At 44.0% G+C, this 18,960-nt stretch overlaps 1 protein-coding gene across 2 annotated transcripts in view; it reads left to right on the top strand.

The window, feature by feature from the left end:
- PHYHIPL (phytanoyl-CoA 2-hydroxylase interacting protein like) overlaps window positions 1-18,960 on the top strand; it is a 158,701-nt gene that overhangs the window by 131,108 nt on the left and 8,633 nt on the right. For both annotated transcript variants that reach the window (XM_077258859.1, XM_077258860.1), the window contains exon 3: window positions 14,506-14,680. In XM_077258859.1, the coding sequence (XP_077114974.1) occupies window positions 14,506-14,680 (175 nt within the window). The remainder of the gene's footprint in view (window positions 1-14,505; window positions 14,681-18,960) is intronic.

The raw sequence follows: 18,960 nt of genomic DNA, 5'->3' as shown, positions 1-18,960 counted from the left end.
CCGGGATTCACTTTAGTGTCACTTGGTTTTGAGCATCCGGATCCCCTTTTAGAAATATTATTAATTTTAAAAAGCATTTTGAGGGACTCACCACATTGGTGGGTGGTCTGTGTGACAATGTCTAATTTTTTATTTATCTTTAAATTGACTTTCTTGAGGTCAAAAATCATATTTCGCACAGATTAACCAACAAATCTGATTGTTGATTAGATGGAATCTGCTTAATTTAAAGCATCTGCGACGGGTGCATTCTGGATTAAACAGATTTATGTCCACAGCACAGTACTCTAATCAGGGGAGGCTGGTACGGTATTACTTCCAGTGCAAATTATCCCTGGGCCTTTCTTCAAAAGTTTATCTGCAAAATCAAACCTTCTTTAAAGGTTACAACAGCCATACTTGTTTTCCCATGAATGGGCCCCGGCTCAGGTTCTCTATGGAGCCTCATGGTTTCTTGACTACTGACCCTCATAGTCCTTTATTTAGGCTACTTTCACACTAGCGTTAACTGCATTCCATCACAATGCGTCGTTTTGCCGAAAAAACGCATCCTGCAAAAGTGTTTGTCGCCATTGATTAACATTAAGCGACGCATTGTGACGGATTGCCACACGTCGCACCCGTCGTGCGACGGATGCGTCGTGCAGTGGCGGACCGTCAGGAGCAAAAAACGCTACATGTAACGTTTTTTGCTCACGACGGTCCGCTTTTTCCGACCGCGCATGCGTGGCCGGAACTCCGCCCCCACCTCCCCGCGCTTCCCCGCACCTCACAATGGGGCAGCGGATGCGCTGGAAAAATGCATCCGCTGCCCCCGTTGTGCGGCGGAGACAACGCTAGCGTCGGGAACGTCGGCCCGACGCTAGTGTGAAAGAAGCCTTAGGCTGGGTTCATATGAGATTATATAAAACAGTAAATTTTTCATCCAGAATAAGCATTTTTCATCCGTGTATCAACCATATGGATCGCCCCCGCAGGGCCGTGGGGTACTAGGCACAGGGTCCTTCGGTTCTCGGTGGGGATGTCACTGTGGCTGACCCGGTCCGTTGCCCTAGGGACGTCTGTTGTAAATGGGGAAAGGTCTTTAAAGGGGAATGCTCGTGACGCCACCTGTGGTAATCGGTCAGGGTGACCGACACTGCTGTAAGGGGTCCGCTGGGGTGATGTTATGGCAGCTAGATGGTATACCTTTCCACAGGTGAAGTGTATCCCCAGGGCTTCCCAGAGTGTAGAGGGTGGATGGTGAGAGGCGCAGAGAAGAACGAGGACACATGGTTGCAGTCTCTTTACCTTTACTGAAGGCTTCAGCGTCCACGGTCCAGAGCACCAGACCACAGGGTAGGCAGAGTCCGGCCGGTCTGAAGGCAAATCCAGAGTCCCCTTATCCAGATGGAATTCAGTAGCCTTCCTCTAGCGCCTGGGTGTTGTAGTCCCTTCCTGCTGAGCTTCTCGGTAAGGTCCTCACAACTGATGTTGGTGTTCTAGATGATATGTCTCTCTGTCTGTCCCCCTGATGGATAAGATAGGACAAACCCGTATGAATGATGGCCTGAGGCTTTTTGCAGGGACTCTATCACGCCCCGGCCCCCACAGTTGCCACCGTGCCTCCTGGGTATTAGGTCGTGCAACTAATATGGAACTAGCTGTCCTGCCGGTCTCTGGAGCCAGGCTTGGAGACGATGACCCCTCGGTGTTCCGGCTACCGGATCCTGCTCCTCAGAAAGGAGGCAGCCTATTACAGGGGATAACTCCTTCTGGTTTCCTCTCCTTTTGCTATGACTTCGTTTCTCACTCTCTGCAACGCAAATCCCTTCAATGTTTCTTTCCTAGGATGCTGCCACACGTGGGCCAGGCGCAGCTCCGTGGCCTTCGGTCTAGGCCTCTGACAGGATCCCACTCCTGACAGGGACCCACTACCTGAGCGGAGCCCAGATAACAGCTCACTGGGTGAAGCCCGGCTCACTTCTGCCTCACTTCCTGTCCAGACTACCAGTTTTACCTAATTGTGAGGAGTGCCCTAAAAGATAGGAGCATGGCTCCCCCTGGCGGTCTGGAGTGTGAAGTGTGTTGTGTGGTTTGTGATACCTGGTAAAGAGATCTCCTTTATTGCCTTCAGACGTAATATCACTCCCCCTGGTGGAAGAATGACATTACTGCAACGACCAGGACTCTCGGGCGCTGCACATATATCAGTTTTTTACATCCATATTACAACCATATGGCATCCATCTTTTATGATATTTTTTTCCAACATTTAATAATAAAAAGTCAAATATCGGTTTCTGAGTTAATAATTGCAATAGATCTGTAAAAAAAAACAAATACCATACAGATGGAACTCATGTGTGATATATATTTTTTGCACACTTATGATGGGTAATACAGATCAACATAGAGAAGAATGAAAATAACGTGAGGATGCAGAATTTTATTAAGTGCTCTGGGCGGGAGAAAGCACTTATTGCCTCATTTGCAAATTGTTAAAATTGTGGAATAACACATTTAGTTTTCACTGACTGTACTGTAGTAAATGGCCATGTAAACAGTTTTGGGGGGGGGGTGATCTTTCTGGTAGCTTCCCTCTTAAATCATAAAATCTGTTATATAGAGAATATTGGGAGCTTTAAATGAGAATATTATGTAGAAAATGTGACAAATGCTTTACCACGCTTTTCTGGCACAAACTTGTTTTTGCGTTTCTGCTCTCCACAGCTTTTCATACATAAGTGACAGGAGACATGGACAGCGCTTAGCGGGAGGGGCGACAGATTTATCATAATTTACGCCAGAAATTGGGGCAGATATCTGTTCAGTGCTGGCGAATGAAACACCGGTCTTACTGAATTCCTCTTTTGTATTTTCACCACTCTGCCATGTAGGACTTGTAACCCTGTTTAACTTTAAAGGGTTATTCCCATCTCCAAAATACTATCCCAATATGTAGTAGGTGTAATAATAATAATATTAGAAAATACCTGCAATTAGAAATGTAGTATAGTTTTTCTGATTTGCTTTGTCTCTTTTCCTCATGTGCAGGCATGCAGGACCTTTGGTATCCATGGTTACGACATAGTGACAGCTAGGTGCAAGTGGTCATAACTATGGATACCTAAGGTCCTGCAATGCTTGCACATGAGGACAGAGACGTAGGGAATCAGAAGAACTATACTGCATTTCTAACTAGAGGTATTTGCTAATATTATTATTATTATTACACCTACTACATATTGGGATAGGATCTTGGAGATGGGAATGCCTCTTTAAGGTCTGTGCAGTATTCTGAGCATATGGAGTGAGCATCTAATCTAATACTTATCTAAATGAAACTTCACAAATGTAGCGTGAATTATTACAAATGCTAATAGACAGGTGTGCCGAATCCATAACCATGATTGCAGGCCGCAGCGATCAATGATCCTTAGCCGTGCGTTATGGACAATCTGCATTCTGCTCATATTATGGTCATTTTTATACGTGTTCAGAGAACCGCTCTACAATTAGGCGCTGCTAATGGGGCGACCAGCACAGGTGTGAATGCCGCCCTATTATATTACATTTATTCAATACAGCTTATAATCGGGGTCTGTATAATAACCGTTGTTAGGCTTCAGTCACACGTCCGTGTTATAACACGTACATGACAAAATGGTATCGGTGTCATCAGTGTGGCCCTTGTCATCCGAGCTGCCGGAAAAAAAAGGACATGTCTCCGTGTATTTTGCACTGACACTTACCTCAGTGTACTCCATAATTTTTTAAAAAGGGGTTGTCCACTACTGGGACACTATTGGGAATCTGTCAGCAGAGGTACCCCATCTGAGCGCAGCAAAATGTAAGAAAAGAGACCCTGATTCCAGTGATTTGTCACTTAGTTTACTGGGTGCAGCAGCTGGGATATAATCAGAGTTTTTAGATGTAGAATGAAGCGGTGCTCAGGAAGCTGTCCCCGCTCACACCCCAGCTTTCTGTATACATTGATTATTGACAGTAAACTGCTATTCAGTTTTGGGACGGAGCTGGACCAGGATGCACGTGAGCTGTAGTCTTTCTCCTGCTGATTAAACACTCATTGTATTGAAACAACAGAACTCAGCCTAATAAGTGACACATCACTGTTATCAGTGTCTCAGCCCCGCCATCAGTTTAAATAGCATAAATCTGTTCATATATTCCCTTTAATAATGGGAACTGCATACTGAAAGGAATTTCTTCCCAAAGCTTAACGCTGCAGCTGATCAACAGTCATTGATTGGCTGCAGTGCTCATGTGATGCCACCATGGTATGGAGGAGCATTTCTGGTATGGGAGTCTTTTTTTTATCATTTTTTCACCTCCCACCTAATACATTTTGTTGATAATCATAACGTCCGTGTGTGTCTATTAGGACGTAATAGACTGGTGCACTTTTTAGCGCCACAGTGTTTGATCAGAGGTCTCAATGGTTTCCCATTTATCAGTAAGAGCATGAAATATCACACACCACACACCCTACATTGTTATTGTAGACTCCATAGACCTGCGCCTGGTACCTACAGCAGCCAAATGAGCTTTATTCCAGACACAAAGCCTTTTTCAACCCAGGATTTTTGCATTACAGCATAGCCCCCCCTGGTGGCGACTGATCCATTACGCTGGACAGCCTATTAGACAGAAGACAATAGATTTTGGCATTTATTTGTTAAGCTTTCATAGGAAACACAAGCAGGTGAGGGAGGTGAACACACGTCTGACGGAGCCAGAGCTGCTTTTGGACATTTCTTCATGAGAATTGTGTTAGCAGCGCTGTTCATAATGAGGCTTTTAATAGCTGTGACTATGGGGCGGCCGGATCTGGCATTCTGCAGGGAAATGAATGTGACAAGCTGATTTTTTTTTGCTTTAATAGAACCCTCTTTAGACTTATCGGATTTGTGTCTGCAGCGTCCAGTGGTTTTAGGGAGATGTATTAAACGCCTGTGCTGAAAATCCAAACAGACCAGGCTGATTTTATAGGAGGAGACGGGTATAGGATGCCCTGTACTATTCAAAGGGGACGCACCATTTACCATGAAAAATATAATAACGTGGCTTGTGTTAGTGGCCCTTTACTATACTAGTGATTTAGGGCCGTGTAATTGTAAAGAACATCTCTACCAACAGCTCACATCTCAAGTGGATCTGTCACCAGAATTCACAATAAAAACAGCAAAAATGAATAAATAGATATTTCGACCCAATGAGGCTGTTGTACTTACTTTGGAAATCCATACCAGAATGGCTATATAATAATGAAATAAAAATGAGCTAAAGCTGGACTCAGTTTATTATTAGAGCTTGGAATCTTTTAGAAATGATCTACTCCATTTTTTGCTCCAATGATAGAACAAAACAAATTGAATTCAGAATGCAGATGTGAGCACGTTAAAGGGGTTGTCTGGTGAACACAACCTGTCCACAGGACCTACACCAACAGGCAGAATGGGAAACTTTCATCCCTGTTGGAATAGAGCGACAGTGCACATGCGTAACTGCAGCCCTTAGTTTTTTCCGCTAACCCAATAGAGAACGCATGGCGTGCTGTTCGGGCATATGGCCAACCGCCCATTTTGTAACAGAGATATAAGTGCTCTGTCAAGGATAAAAATTCCTCCTTCTGACGATCGGTGCCGGACACAGCGGTTGGACCCCCACCTATTAGCCATTCATCACCCATCTTGCTGACAACCCCTCCAAGCCTCTTCGCTATCCACACAACCATTGCAAAAATAACAAACAAACTTGGTTGGCGGGAGAGCGCTCAAAAGTTTGTGTCAGGCTTCTCTCCCCCCTATGACTGAAAAACGTTGAGAGCATCATGTCCATGGATTGGGCATATAATAGCATCCTCAGCATGGGGCCTACAGCTGGGCAAAGCATAATGAACTTTCGTCATCCCTTCACCCTTTCTGATTTGTAGCCCCCTGACATTGCAGCTCATGATGTCATATAAGCCAAAACAAAAAAGGCATCGTGAATCTGCGAGTAGTAGGAAGTACACAGTGCTGTGGTCGGGGGGTGACAGATGACCAACATGGCTGCTCTACAGGGGTCCGGAGAGTCTTTTTGCTCAACTATAATGGGATCCATACTATTTTGTTTTTGGGTTGGGTAGTCCTTTGGCTTCTTCTTGGCAGTTTTTGCTTATTCACATTATTCCACCTGCTTATGATGTTGTGGAGCGCCCGCTAGGGCTGCGGGGTACTTGGTACCGGGTCCGGTCTTAAAGGAGATGTCACGGTGGCTGCGACCCAGTCCGTGGCCCTGGGCATCCAATTAAAGGGAAAGGTCTTTAATGGGATTTGTAATGTCTATGTTCCTGACGCCACCTGTGATGTTTGGTCAGTAGGGCTGCTTAAAGGGGTCCTCTGGGGTGATGTTGCAGCAAGATGGTAACACTTCCAACAGGTGAAACGTGGTCCCCAGGGCTTCCCAGGTGTATGGCAAGATGGTGTAAGCCAATAAATGCACAAAGAACGAGGACACAGGTTTGCAAGTCTTTACCTGGTTTACTGATGGTAGTAGTAGTCCTCAGTCCAGGGTACCAGGTGTAGGGTAGATGTAGTCCTGGCGGCTTGGAGGCAATAAGGGATCCCACTTCAGGTGAGGTCCGTAAGCCTTTCCTACTTGCGCCAGATGGCGATGTCCCTGCGGCTTAAAGCTCGCTGACAGTGTCCCCTCTCTCCTGTCCTAAGACGGATGTCTGTACGATAGGCAGTTTGAGCCTGTTTATAGGATCTCTTAGATGACCCGGCTCCTAGGGTTACTGCTCACCTCAGACTTGTTACAGGCAATTGACATATAGTCCTATGCCCTCCAGTTCTGTCACGCGTCCTGGAGAACAACACGAACTCCGGCTCCCGGTACCCGGCTTCTGCGCTCTGGCTCTGAGGGTGTGCTTCCGCTGTTCCCCTCCTGAGCCCTTTCCTCCACTGTGCTTCTTCCCTCTCAGCTCCTTCACAATTCAACTCTCCTTCTGCTTCTCTTTCCAGGGGTACCAGCTCCCTCTTGGCTGCTCGGCCCCTACATCTGCTCCAGACGTCCTTCTACTCTCTTCACTCCTCTCAGACTCACTACAAACTGACTAGCTCCTCCTCCAGACCAGGATACATATAGCCAAGGGACACTCTCCTGAATCCGAGTTCAGAGCTCCCCCTCCTGGCCTAGATTCGGATGTGTTTACCTGATAGAAAGAATCCTCCTTGCCTCCAAGCGTAACATCACCCTCCCCGAAGGGAAGGCAACATCACTGCAGCAACTGGTTACCTGGGGTGCTGCACTTGCAGTTGATCAGGTGCCATCTTTTTTCTATTCCCCATGGTCTGATGATTACAGAAGACCTAGGCTGTGGTTTACTTGACAATCCTTGGAAATAACTTACAGAGAGATGTTCATAGAATGCCACGGAAAATGTTTGAGTATAACCACATCCTACGTACTCCCTAGATGCAAATCACACCCATTTTAGACACCAGTTTAATTTTAAGGCCACGTTCCCATGATGAGTTTTTGGTGAGTTGTTGACACTGCGTATTTTTCCTGCCTCAAAAATGCAATGTCTGACAGTTCCAGCAGAGTGGATGGGATTTATAGAAATCTCATACTCTCGAGTTTCTTTTTAACTCGTGGAAACTGCCTGAGGTGCATGTTTGAAATCTGCGACATGTCGATTTCTCTTGCGGGTACACTGAGATTTCTGTGCCGATTTTCCCCATAGACTTGCATTAGATGCTGAAAATCTGCAAGTAAAAAAATGCCTTTTTAGTGCATTTCCACAGCGGAAACGTTAGAAAACGCATGAAATCTGCAAAGTATATCAATAAAGTTTTGTCAAAGCCAAATACCAGGAAGTATCAAAAGCAGCTTTATTTAAAGCATGACACACCAACAAGAGAAAAAAAACGCAGCGTCAAAAACATGATAATCAATGTTCTTAAAAAAACGCACACAAAAACGCAATGAAAAACAGCAAGTAACATAATTTAAAAAATAAGTGCAGAAATGGTGCAGAAATTCTTCAGCATCAAAAACTCACCCAAAGCTCATTGTAGAAACGTAGTCTAATAGTTTCCATTATGTACTGTATCTGTGAGCCGAGTTTTCAGTAGGAAGTGGTTCTATGACTACACACAGCACTGGTCCATATCACTTGTAGTCCCCTCTGAGTAGACACAGCAGATCCATCGTACAAGCCTTGTCCCCTTCTATATACAGTCACCCAAACTAGACCACCGTTCTTTATAGGCCAAAGACCAAGTCTACAGTATTCATGACACATATAACTAGATTGGTGTGAACTCCCACCATCATCATCCTCCAATGTGTAGAGGGCATCAGGCTGATTGTAGGACAGGGATGTTAGAGAAGACGGACATTACTGGCTCCCTCCATCGATGGACACACAGTCCTAAAAATTTTACTGCTTTGGGACCTGAGAGGGAGTGACTGTTAGAAAGACACTACCACAGGATTAAGGAAGGTTGTTATTTAATGACCTTTCTTAAAGGGAATCTGTGAGCAGGTTTTGCTACCTCACCTGAGGGCAGCCTGACGTAGTCAAAGAGAAGCTTAATCCAATTATGTATCACTTAGCTTACTGGGTGCGGTGATACTGACACAGTCAGAGCTTTTAGATTTAACAATGCAGCAGAGCTGAGGAAGCTAACCCCGCCCACCCCAGGCTCTGTATCTACAATGTCCATAGACAGTGAGGTGCCTATCACAGCAGGGAACTTGCCAGACCAGAGGCACTTGCTGCTGTGTCCAGCAATGATAAACTCCTGGTGCTAAAACAATCATTGTAAGCAAACAAAACCACTTTATAAGAGGCATCGCCGACATCTGTGTATTAACCTCTACAGCATGCTGACCTCAGATTACATAGCAAAAACCTGCTGACAGATTTCCTTTAAAGGAAGTGTAGAGAAATGTCTGCCCTCATGATTATCAATCCAGAACAGAAAACTGTATGAAACATTGACATAAATTCCCATGAATTTGATCAAGATCTCTCTACATAAGAGTTTTGAAAGGTTGGATATTTTTTCATATTTGTGTCTAATTATCCTTTAGCTGGTCCAATTATGTCCGTTCATTTTATTCTGGGGCCTGATCTTAACATTGGTGTAGGGGTCCAGCTGTTAGACCCTCACCCCTCACACATTTGTGTTGTGTCTAAATAACATCATGAAGATCTATAAAAACTGAAATCCCAGGTTATCGCGCTCTCCTGAAGGAGACCCATCACGTCACGAGCTCATGAGAGGAATTCCACTCAGTGAAGACTGACATGCAGACTGTACAGCTGGAACCGGGGGAAGGGTTGTAACAATGCAGATTTTATACCATTGAGATTCCATGGATGGCTAGATGACAAAACCTATGGTTACTAAAGGTCCGCCATGACGTTGTTGCTAGGCAACCAAGATATGGCTAAAACTAAAGGTATCTTGCTTGAGAATCACTTTAAGAGTAAGTCCTCTGTAAAGCGTATCTATCATTACAATTTTAATGCATTAATTCCCTTTTTATGGACCAGAATAGTGCTCGTCCTCTATGCTAGGAGCAGGCCTCAGCTTTAGTAGGTCCATGGGATATTGGCCATAGGCCTCATTCAGACAACCAATCTTTTTCTTGTCCGTGAAAAAAACTGACCGATTTTCATCAGCGTTTGATCTGTGTACCATGTTTTACCATCAAAATCACAGAAAAAAACCTGATGGAGGTCTTTTAAGCTTCTAGCAAACCATCAGCAGAAGGATACGACTGATGGCATCTGTGTGATGTCCACTTCTTTCAGAGACTCATTTCTTCAGTGGGTGAGTTGGATCCACTCCCCTTCATTACGACTGGTATATATATATATATATATATACATATATATATATATATATATATATATATATATATATATATATATAATGCCAGCCCTAATGGATCGGGCCCTATGTGAAAAAAATCTATAGCATTCTATGTGTCCATTTTTAACGTTTGCTTGTCATCTGCATGTCTGATTTTTGACATCCATGTAACATTAGTTCATTATATGAAAAATAAAAAATGGCTCACAATGAATTTTTCTAAGAAATTTTCAATTTAAAATGGATCAAAACCAGATGAACTGATTTCCGTACTGCATGTGTTTTTTTTCTTTTGAGGATGAGACCAGTGCACACTGAATATTTCTTCAATGCAGTCTGTATTTGAAAAATTGGCACAGTGATTGACATTGGTCCATGCGCTGTTTGTGTGCAGCTCGTTTTCCTCTTGGACAGCACACAAAATACATTCGTACCAACTTAAAAGGGTTATTCCCATTTCCAAGATCCTATCCCAATATGTAGTAGGTGTAATAATAATAATAATATTAGTAAATGCCTCCAATGAGAAATGTAGTATAGTTTTTCTGATTCGCTATCTCTCTTTCCTCATGTGCAGGGCATTGCGGGACCTTAGGTATCCATGGTTATGATCACTAATATAGTGACAGCTGGTTGCTAGTGGTCGTAACCATGGATACCTAAGGTCCTGCAATGCCTGCACATCTGGAAAGGGACATAGTGAATCAGAAAAACTATGCTACATTTGTAATTGGAGGTATTTGTTAATATTATTATTATTACACTTACTACATATTGGGATAAGATCCTGGAGAAGGGAATAAACCTTTAACCTTATTCTTTGAGAGGGAAGAGGGACCAATGAAGAAACACACAAGGAGCCCACCCACTCTGCAGTCTTACCAATATCAAAGTCCTAAAAATGGGTCTCAATACAGAGATCCTGGCTTGGGGTACTAGAAGCCCCTGGGTCACAATTCATCCCTTCAATAATAATAATGGTGACTTGTTAGATGGCAGAAGCGTCTTTAGGTTACTTCTGCGCCTTCCATTGCTATACCCCTCCATATTTCTTGGATATTCTGTTTCCACACTTTGCACAATTAAAATCAAGATAAAAAGTTGTAAATGACCTGATTAATCCTTTGCTAGAGGATCCCAAGAAGCGACATTGCTAGAAGTTCTCGTGCCTAAACTCATCTTTGGTCTCAGCCGAGTGTTTGGCTGATGATAATTACTTGGTACAATTATGATGCTGCTCCAATGTGCTACATTGTGATGTGAAGTAGATCCTGACGGCCATACTTGTTCTGTTCCTCTCACTTGCATTAGGCTTCAAACGCTAGGGGGTCTCGGTAAAAAAAACCCTGCACTGTATTGGAGCTGATTTAATTGAGGTGATGGTTTTCTGTATAGAGGAAAATGACAGCACATGAAGTACTTGATTTTTCCTGAACAATTTGCATATCATCCCCTAAAGCTCTTAAGCTTTGCTACCCATCAGCACATAGCGTAATGACCCAGAACTGCCTCATTAACAGCACAGAATGAAGCCTACTTCCCTGAATAATAAGGCGGCAGCATTAATTGCCAGCAAACAAAGTTAAAGGCGAGAAAAAAAAGTTCAGAAAACTATTATGTCTTAAAGAGATCCAATTAAAGTAGAACAGTTTAACCAAAAACATCTACTGTATCAGCGTCCATTATTGATGTATGTGAACCAATCAGGTTGATCGCAGGAAATACTAGAATGCTGAAATCTGAAATTATATTTTTTTACTTGTGTATTAAGTAGCTAGAAAAGCACAGCAAGCAAATAAAATCTATCCCGCCGTTCTCACCTTCTACGCTGGAGACTCCTCTCTTCTCCATGCAAAGAACGAGCAGTGAAAGTACTGGTGGCACCAAGGGCAGGGGTGGACATATCATTAGTGCAGCCTGTTTAGCTGCACAGGGGCCCAAGAGGTAAGGGGGCCCAATCTGCATAGGGCCATATACTGGTCTTGCATGGGAACCCTTCACTGGCTGGGTCTCCCACTGACCAGGGGTCCACGCAGAATTTTGTCAAAGGGGAGAAGCAGTAATGAGTACATGCCCCATCGCATTGCCAGTAGACCATAGTTATACATAGTTACACCGACTGAAAAAAAGATCTCGGTCCATCAGGTTCAACCTTTCTCCACCAATTTTACATTTTGTCACTAAATTAACTAGAATAACCCTCATTGTCATGTGCACTGAAGAAATCGTTCAGCCCTTTTTTTAAAGATTTTAAAGTGTCGGCCATTACTACCTCTTGTGGTCGGCATTCCATAGTCTGACTGCTCTAACTGTAAAGAACCCTTTCCTATTTAGCTGCTGGAATCGCCTTTCTTCCACCAGAAATGAGTGTTCCCTGCTCTTTAGTATGGTCCTTGAAAGGAACAAGTCATGTGCCAGTGTTTTGTACTGGCCACACATATATTTATACATGTAAATGAGATCCCCTCTGAGGGTATGTGCAGACAATCAGTAAACGCTGCGGGTTTGACGCTGCATACTTTTGCTGCATCCGACCTGCAGCGTCCAGACGTTACAGCATAGTGGAGGGGATTTCAAGAAATCCCATGCCCACTATGCATGCACAGAGGCCCGCGGCTCCCCTGTGGAGACGGACATGCAGCGCGTCTCTCCAGACCGCAACATGTCTATTTATCTTGCGGAGACACGAGCCTCCGCAAGATAAATGTCACCCGTACAATGTATCGGACGCAGTGTTCTTACCCCAATACCATTGAACATCGATGAAATGATTGCTAGCTGGACATTCTCACCTAACAAAATGAGTAAAATTTAAGAAAGTACCGGTATGTCCTAACTCAAATCCCCACAGAATCTCCAAAATCTTAATAAAATCCTACTTAAAAAAGTAGAGGCTGTCACAGTCACAAAAGGGGGCACGAATCCAGGTTAAAGCCAATGGTTTTTGGAATGGAGAGTTCAACCAGTCCATACAGGTGTGATGGTGATGTGTCCACTTACTTTTGACCATATAGTGCCCCTCTGTATCGCTCTGGTATCCACACTTTCCTTTACAATTCTCCACCACTGATGCCATCTATTAATCTTCAGAATAACCCACTTTCCCCATAGAAACTGATTGAGATGATTATCACAGTTACCAAAACTGAGAGTTTGGCAAAAGTTTTATATCATACTGTCATAAAAGAAACCAAAAAGAAAAAAATACAAAAACCTACGATTCTGCATTATGTCTTTTAGTTTTAATTTTCCTCTTGGGGCACGATTCTAGTAAATTACTACTGTACGTCTACTACATTAACTATGTTGTCAGAATCTGTACAATTGTTTATACAAAGGGCATACTTAAAATTAATCCTACTTAATTTAATTTTACTAAAATAAGGTTTAAAAGACAACTTTTTTCATTTTTTTCTTATTTGCATGATAATAGGACATCTGCAGCTCCAGATCTGAATGATAACCATCAGTTCAGTGTCCATATCCTGGATCGTCTTGCACAAAGTATCACAATTTTTATAACATTTTTAATAAAAGTGCACGGTGAAGGCATAGATCTGATAATAACTAGAGATGAGCGACTGGGCTCAGATAAGGCGGTATCAGCTCATGTGCTAACCAAGTGACATTGGGGTGCTCAAATAATATGTTGAAGTCCCCGTGGCTGCATGTCTCGTGGCTGATAGACAGCCACAACACATGCGGGGACTGCCTGTTTATTAGGCAATTGCTGTATGTGTTGTGTCTGTCGAACAGCCGGGAAACATGCAGCCGCGGGGACTTGAGCATATTATTCGAGTACGCTGAAGACACTCAGTTAGCACCTGAGCATTCTCAGATAACATCTGATCCAAGCACGTTCGCTCATCAATAATAATAACGTACAAACACATGGATCTGACCTATATAATGCATCAAATAAGCAAGATCCTGGCTCACCCATCAAATTATCAATTGGGTTATCACTAAACCTCCATACCTTTTATCCTGAGTGGTATGAAGACGTTGATCAGCTGATTTTATAGAATTCGAACTAAAATGCTAATAAATATCTGCAGTACCAACAGTCACCACAAGGAGGCCTAACATTCAATCTACGGTATATTATAGTTCAAAGCCGTGATGTGAGATAATTCTGTAAATAGTCACTATTGCAGATGTATCATTGATTATTGATAACTTTGTGACATTTTATAAATAAACAGATTTAATCTAATGCCCTAATATTATATGTAAATATTCAGCAATAAAAAAAAAAATCTGCTGCAGCTTGTAATACACACAGTAAGAGAAGAGCCACAATAGTGGTGTATCAGAGGCAATAGACAGAGTAACGTAATCAATTAAAAAACTGTAGGAGGAAATTAATCATATTTACCGTATATTTCTATTACCCCCACAATCCATTGTAATAGAACCTGTGAGGTATTAAAAAGAGGTCCATTGGGTGCTAGGATTACGTTTTTACATCATATGACTGGCATATGTATATATGAGGATGTTGTCCTCCATCTATGAATACAATGTACCTGGACAGACTCCTGTGCGGAAAGACGGACGTGATCCATGTGATGTAGCTTGTCCCAAATGCACGTAATAATCCCTAATTGTAGCCATTCTCTTCTCTTAGGATGTCCCCACTAAACTGGTAGCCAAAGCCGTGCCTCTGCCGATGACAGTGCGAGGACACTGGTTCCTGAGCCCAAGGACTGAGTACACCGTGGCTGTACAGACGGCATCCAAACAGGTGGACGGCGACTATGTTGTGTCTGAGTGGAGCGAGATCATCGAGTTCTGCACCGCAGGTGAGAATTAAGATTGTACTATAGATACAACAGGTTCATTGTTTTATGTTTTCATAAAGAATGACGATAAACTGAACTCTTACAATATTTCATTCATCCGCACATTTATTGTGAAAACCGCTGTGCTGCGTAATCTCAGTAATCGCGGGAACGTCCTCGGCGATGGCTGCCGGCAGCCAGAATATCATCTCCTCATCCTGTGGAGGTAGGGGGAGAGGAGCTCAATCTTTGAGGTTACAAACATGGATACAAGATAGTGAGGAAACAGAACTATCACTTAGCCAAGTATCAGATATCAGAGACAATAAGCTGCCGTGTATTACTGTGAAAGCGTGACGGATACAATAAAAAAGGAAACGCACGTCGAAGGTAATAATCCCAAACGCACAAATATAACATTTACAGGGGGTGTCAGGTCTTACGATAAAAGTCTGCAGTCACTCTACTGTCCTACCTATACCATGGCTGCACCCACGGATTAATATGGCATCACTTGGATAGCTATCTTTCATAAAGAGCACAGATATCACTAAAGCTAAGTAAAATTAACACATAGCCTCCCCAGCAAGTTTCACCTACACAGGCTTCCTCAAGGGCCTCTATGGGCGATTTTGCACTCGTATTTCATCATTTAATGTAGCCACAGCCACCTGAGGAAGCCTCTATAGGCAAAACTTGTTGCGGAGGCTATGTGTTGATTTTAGTTAGCTGTAGTGATATCAGTGCACTTTATGAAAGATACCTATCCAAGTGATGCTGTATTAATCCATGGGCTGAAGCCATGGTATAGGTAGGACAGTATATATGTTATAGTGTAAATAGATCATCAGCAAAGTGAGTCAAGTTTAAGAGGAAAAACACAGGTTCACTGTTGTAATTTTAAAAATCTACCATTTTTCTTTTTAAAGTGTTTTTATTGGAATTTTTTGTAATAAGGGGAAGGGAGGATAAGGGAAGGAGGGGAAGGAAAGGGTGGGATATGAAGCATGGATGGATAATTAAAATTTAGAGAACTCACATTGCACATTTCAAAAATCTACCATTTTTAAAGAGAATACAATAAAAGTCAATACATCCCTTTAATTGAGTGTATGTAACCTCTGGGTAATTTGGTAGTATGAATTTTCATCCCAAAAGGGGTGTGTACACGTACAAGTTTATTTACAATTAGTGATGAGCGAGTGTACTCGTTGCTCGGGTTTTCCCCAAGCACGCTCGGGTGATCTCCGAGTATTTGTAAGTGCACTGCTGAGATTTAGTTTTTCTTGCCGCAGCTGGATGATTTACGGCTGCTAGCCAGCTTGAGTACATGTGGGGGTTGCCTGGTTGCTAGGGAATCCCCACATGTAATCAAGCTGTCTAGTAGCCCCCAATCATGCTGCTGAGGCAAGGAAAACTAAATCTCCGAACAGTCATAAATACTCGGAGAAAACCCGAGCAACGAGGTCACTCGCTCATCACTATTTACAATGTCTAGTCAGCATGTGACTGCCTGCTCACACCATCAATGCCGGTGAATCCTGACAGTGTGCTCACTGCACGCTGTCAGTATTCAGAAGTCTGTAGTCACATAGAGTGACTGCAGGCTTTTATCATCAGACTGTACAAATAATTCTATAAATGAGCATACAGAGACTATAGTGATGCCAAGTACCCTCACATGCATTTTGCAGTTGCTTCTCCAGGTGGTGTGAGACTTTTATCATCTGTACATTTGTATTATCAAATGAACTTTGCTACCTTATTATATGATATTTGTTTTAAACCATATATATTATATGCTAGATGGTGGCCTGATTCTAACGCATCGGGTATTCTAGAATATGCATGTCCACATAGTATATTGCCCAGCCACGTAGTATATTGCCCATCCACGTAGTATATTGCCCAGTCACGTAGTATATTGCTCAGCCACGTAGTATTTTGCCCAGCCACGTAGTATATTGCCCAGCCACGTAGTATATTGCCCAGCCACGTAGTATATTGCCCAGTCACGTAGTATATTGCTCAGCCACGTAGTATTTTGCCCAGCCATGTAGTATATTGCCCAGCCACGTAGTATATTGCCCAGTCACGTAGTATATTGGCCAGCCACGTACGTAGTATATTGCCCAGGTACATAGTATATTGCACAGCGACGGAGTATATTGCCCAGCCCACGTAGTATATTGCCCAGTCAAGTAGTATATTGCCCAGGTACATAGTATATTGCACAGCGACGGAGTATATTGCCCAGCCCATGTAGTATATTGCCCAGTCAAGTAGTATATTGCCCAGTCACGTAGTATATTGCCCAGTCAAGTAGTATATTGCCCAGTGACGTAGTATATTGCACAGTCCACGTAGTATATTGCCCAGCCACGTAGTATATTGCACAGCGACGGAGTATACAGCACAGAGCCACGTAGTATACAGAGTTAAAATAAAAAATAAACATATACTCACCCTCCGAAGGCCCGTTGAAGTCCTGGCCCTGTGCGCAGTGCAGGCGGCAGCTTCCAGTCCCAGGGTGTGATGACGTCGCGGTCACATGACCGTGACGTCATGGCAGGTCCTTCTCGCGCAGGACCTGTGATGACGTCGCGGTCACATGACCGTGACGACTGCAGGCGGCAGCTTCCGGTCCCAGGATGGTATGCCAGAAGGACCTTCCATGACGTCACGGTCATGTGACCGCGACGTGATTACAGGCCCTGAGAGAAGGACCTTCCATGACGTCACGGTCATGTGACAGCGACGTCATGGAAGGTCCTTCTCACAGGGCCTGTGATCACGTCGCGGTCACATGACCGTGACGTCATGGAAGGTCCTTCTGGCATACCATCCTGGGACCGGAACCTGCCGCTTGCATGGAGCGGTCACCGTAGCGTCGCTAGGAGCACGAAAGGCGGCGGATGGTGAGGTTTTTTTTATTATTATTTTTAACATGACATATTTTTACTATTGATTCTGCATAGGCAGCGTCAATAGTAAATAGTTGGGGACACACAGGGTTAATACAGCGGTAATGGAGTGCGTTACACCGCGGCCCTTTACCGCTGCCATGAACCCTGTGTGAGCGGTGACTGGAGGGGAAGGGGATTATGGAGCGGGCGCCGGGCAGTGACTGCAGGGGAGTAGGGGAGGGACTAATCAGACTGTGCCCGTCGCTGATTGGTCGCGGCAGCCATGACAGGCTGCTGCCGAGACCAATCAGCGACTTGGATTCCATGACAGACAGAGGTCGCAACCAATGAATATCCGTGACGGACAGAAAGAAAGACAGACAGAAGGACAGACAGACGGAAGTGACCCTTAGACAATTATATAGTAGATGTATGCATGTGTATATATGTATATATATATATATATATATATATATATATATATATATATATATATATATATATATATATATGTTAGGGCTAGCGGAACGCACCAAATGAATATAGAGATTTTATTATAATAGATGCGTTCGCAGCCCGGGGTCCACCGTGCAGGCGAACCAGCTGCTAGCAAACGGCGGAACAATATGGCGGTATGAGCTAACTCTGTTACTTCACAGAGTAGCCGTGAACTCAAAGCACTGCGCCCTGTTAGGCTTCACAGTGGCACAGGCTAACTACCCAAACGAGAGCAGTCAGTGGTCATGCACGCACACAAAACTCCTAGCCGGAGGTGCCAGCATTCTAGGGTCTTTTCTCAGCCAGGTCCCTGAATACACACACACACAAACTCCTCGCCGGAGGTGCCAGCATTCTAGGGGCTTTTCTCAGCCAGGTCCCTGAATACACACACACACAAACTCCTCGCCGGAGGTGCCAGCATTCTAGGGGCTTTTTTCAGCCGGGTCCCTGAACACAATCATACATGACAACACTGGCGCAAAGTACATAACTTAGAACAATACTAGCACATGGTCGTGTGGCCATGCGAGCCTTAAATAGTTGCAGCACGTACAGGACCTTAAGTTAGAAGGACCAATGAGAGGCTGCCACAGAGTGTGAGCACCTACAGGACCTTCCTGAAGGACCAATGGCCTTAGCTGCAGTGTCTGATCATGTGACCCTCGATCTCCACTGAGAGATCTTACTCTGGGCATGCTCAGAACGAGAAAAGCAGGACTTAGTCCCAGAAGCGTCTGCTCGCCGCTGCCCAGCACTGACTCCAATGGCAGAAGCAGGAAAAGCAGCAGTAACTCTCTGTACAGAGTCAGACTGACTGAGCGAGACGCTGGGACCGACGTCTCCGCTGAGCAGACTCCACTGTGGCAGGAGAAGAATGGGAGACCGCAGCGGCGA

The sequence above is a fragment of the Ranitomeya variabilis genome, chromosome 4, assembly GCF_051348905.1.
Source record: "Ranitomeya variabilis isolate aRanVar5 chromosome 4, aRanVar5.hap1, whole genome shotgun sequence".
NCBI lineage: Eukaryota > Metazoa > Chordata > Amphibia > Anura > Dendrobatidae > Ranitomeya > Ranitomeya variabilis.
This window is presented reverse-complemented; position numbering and strand designations above follow the sequence as displayed.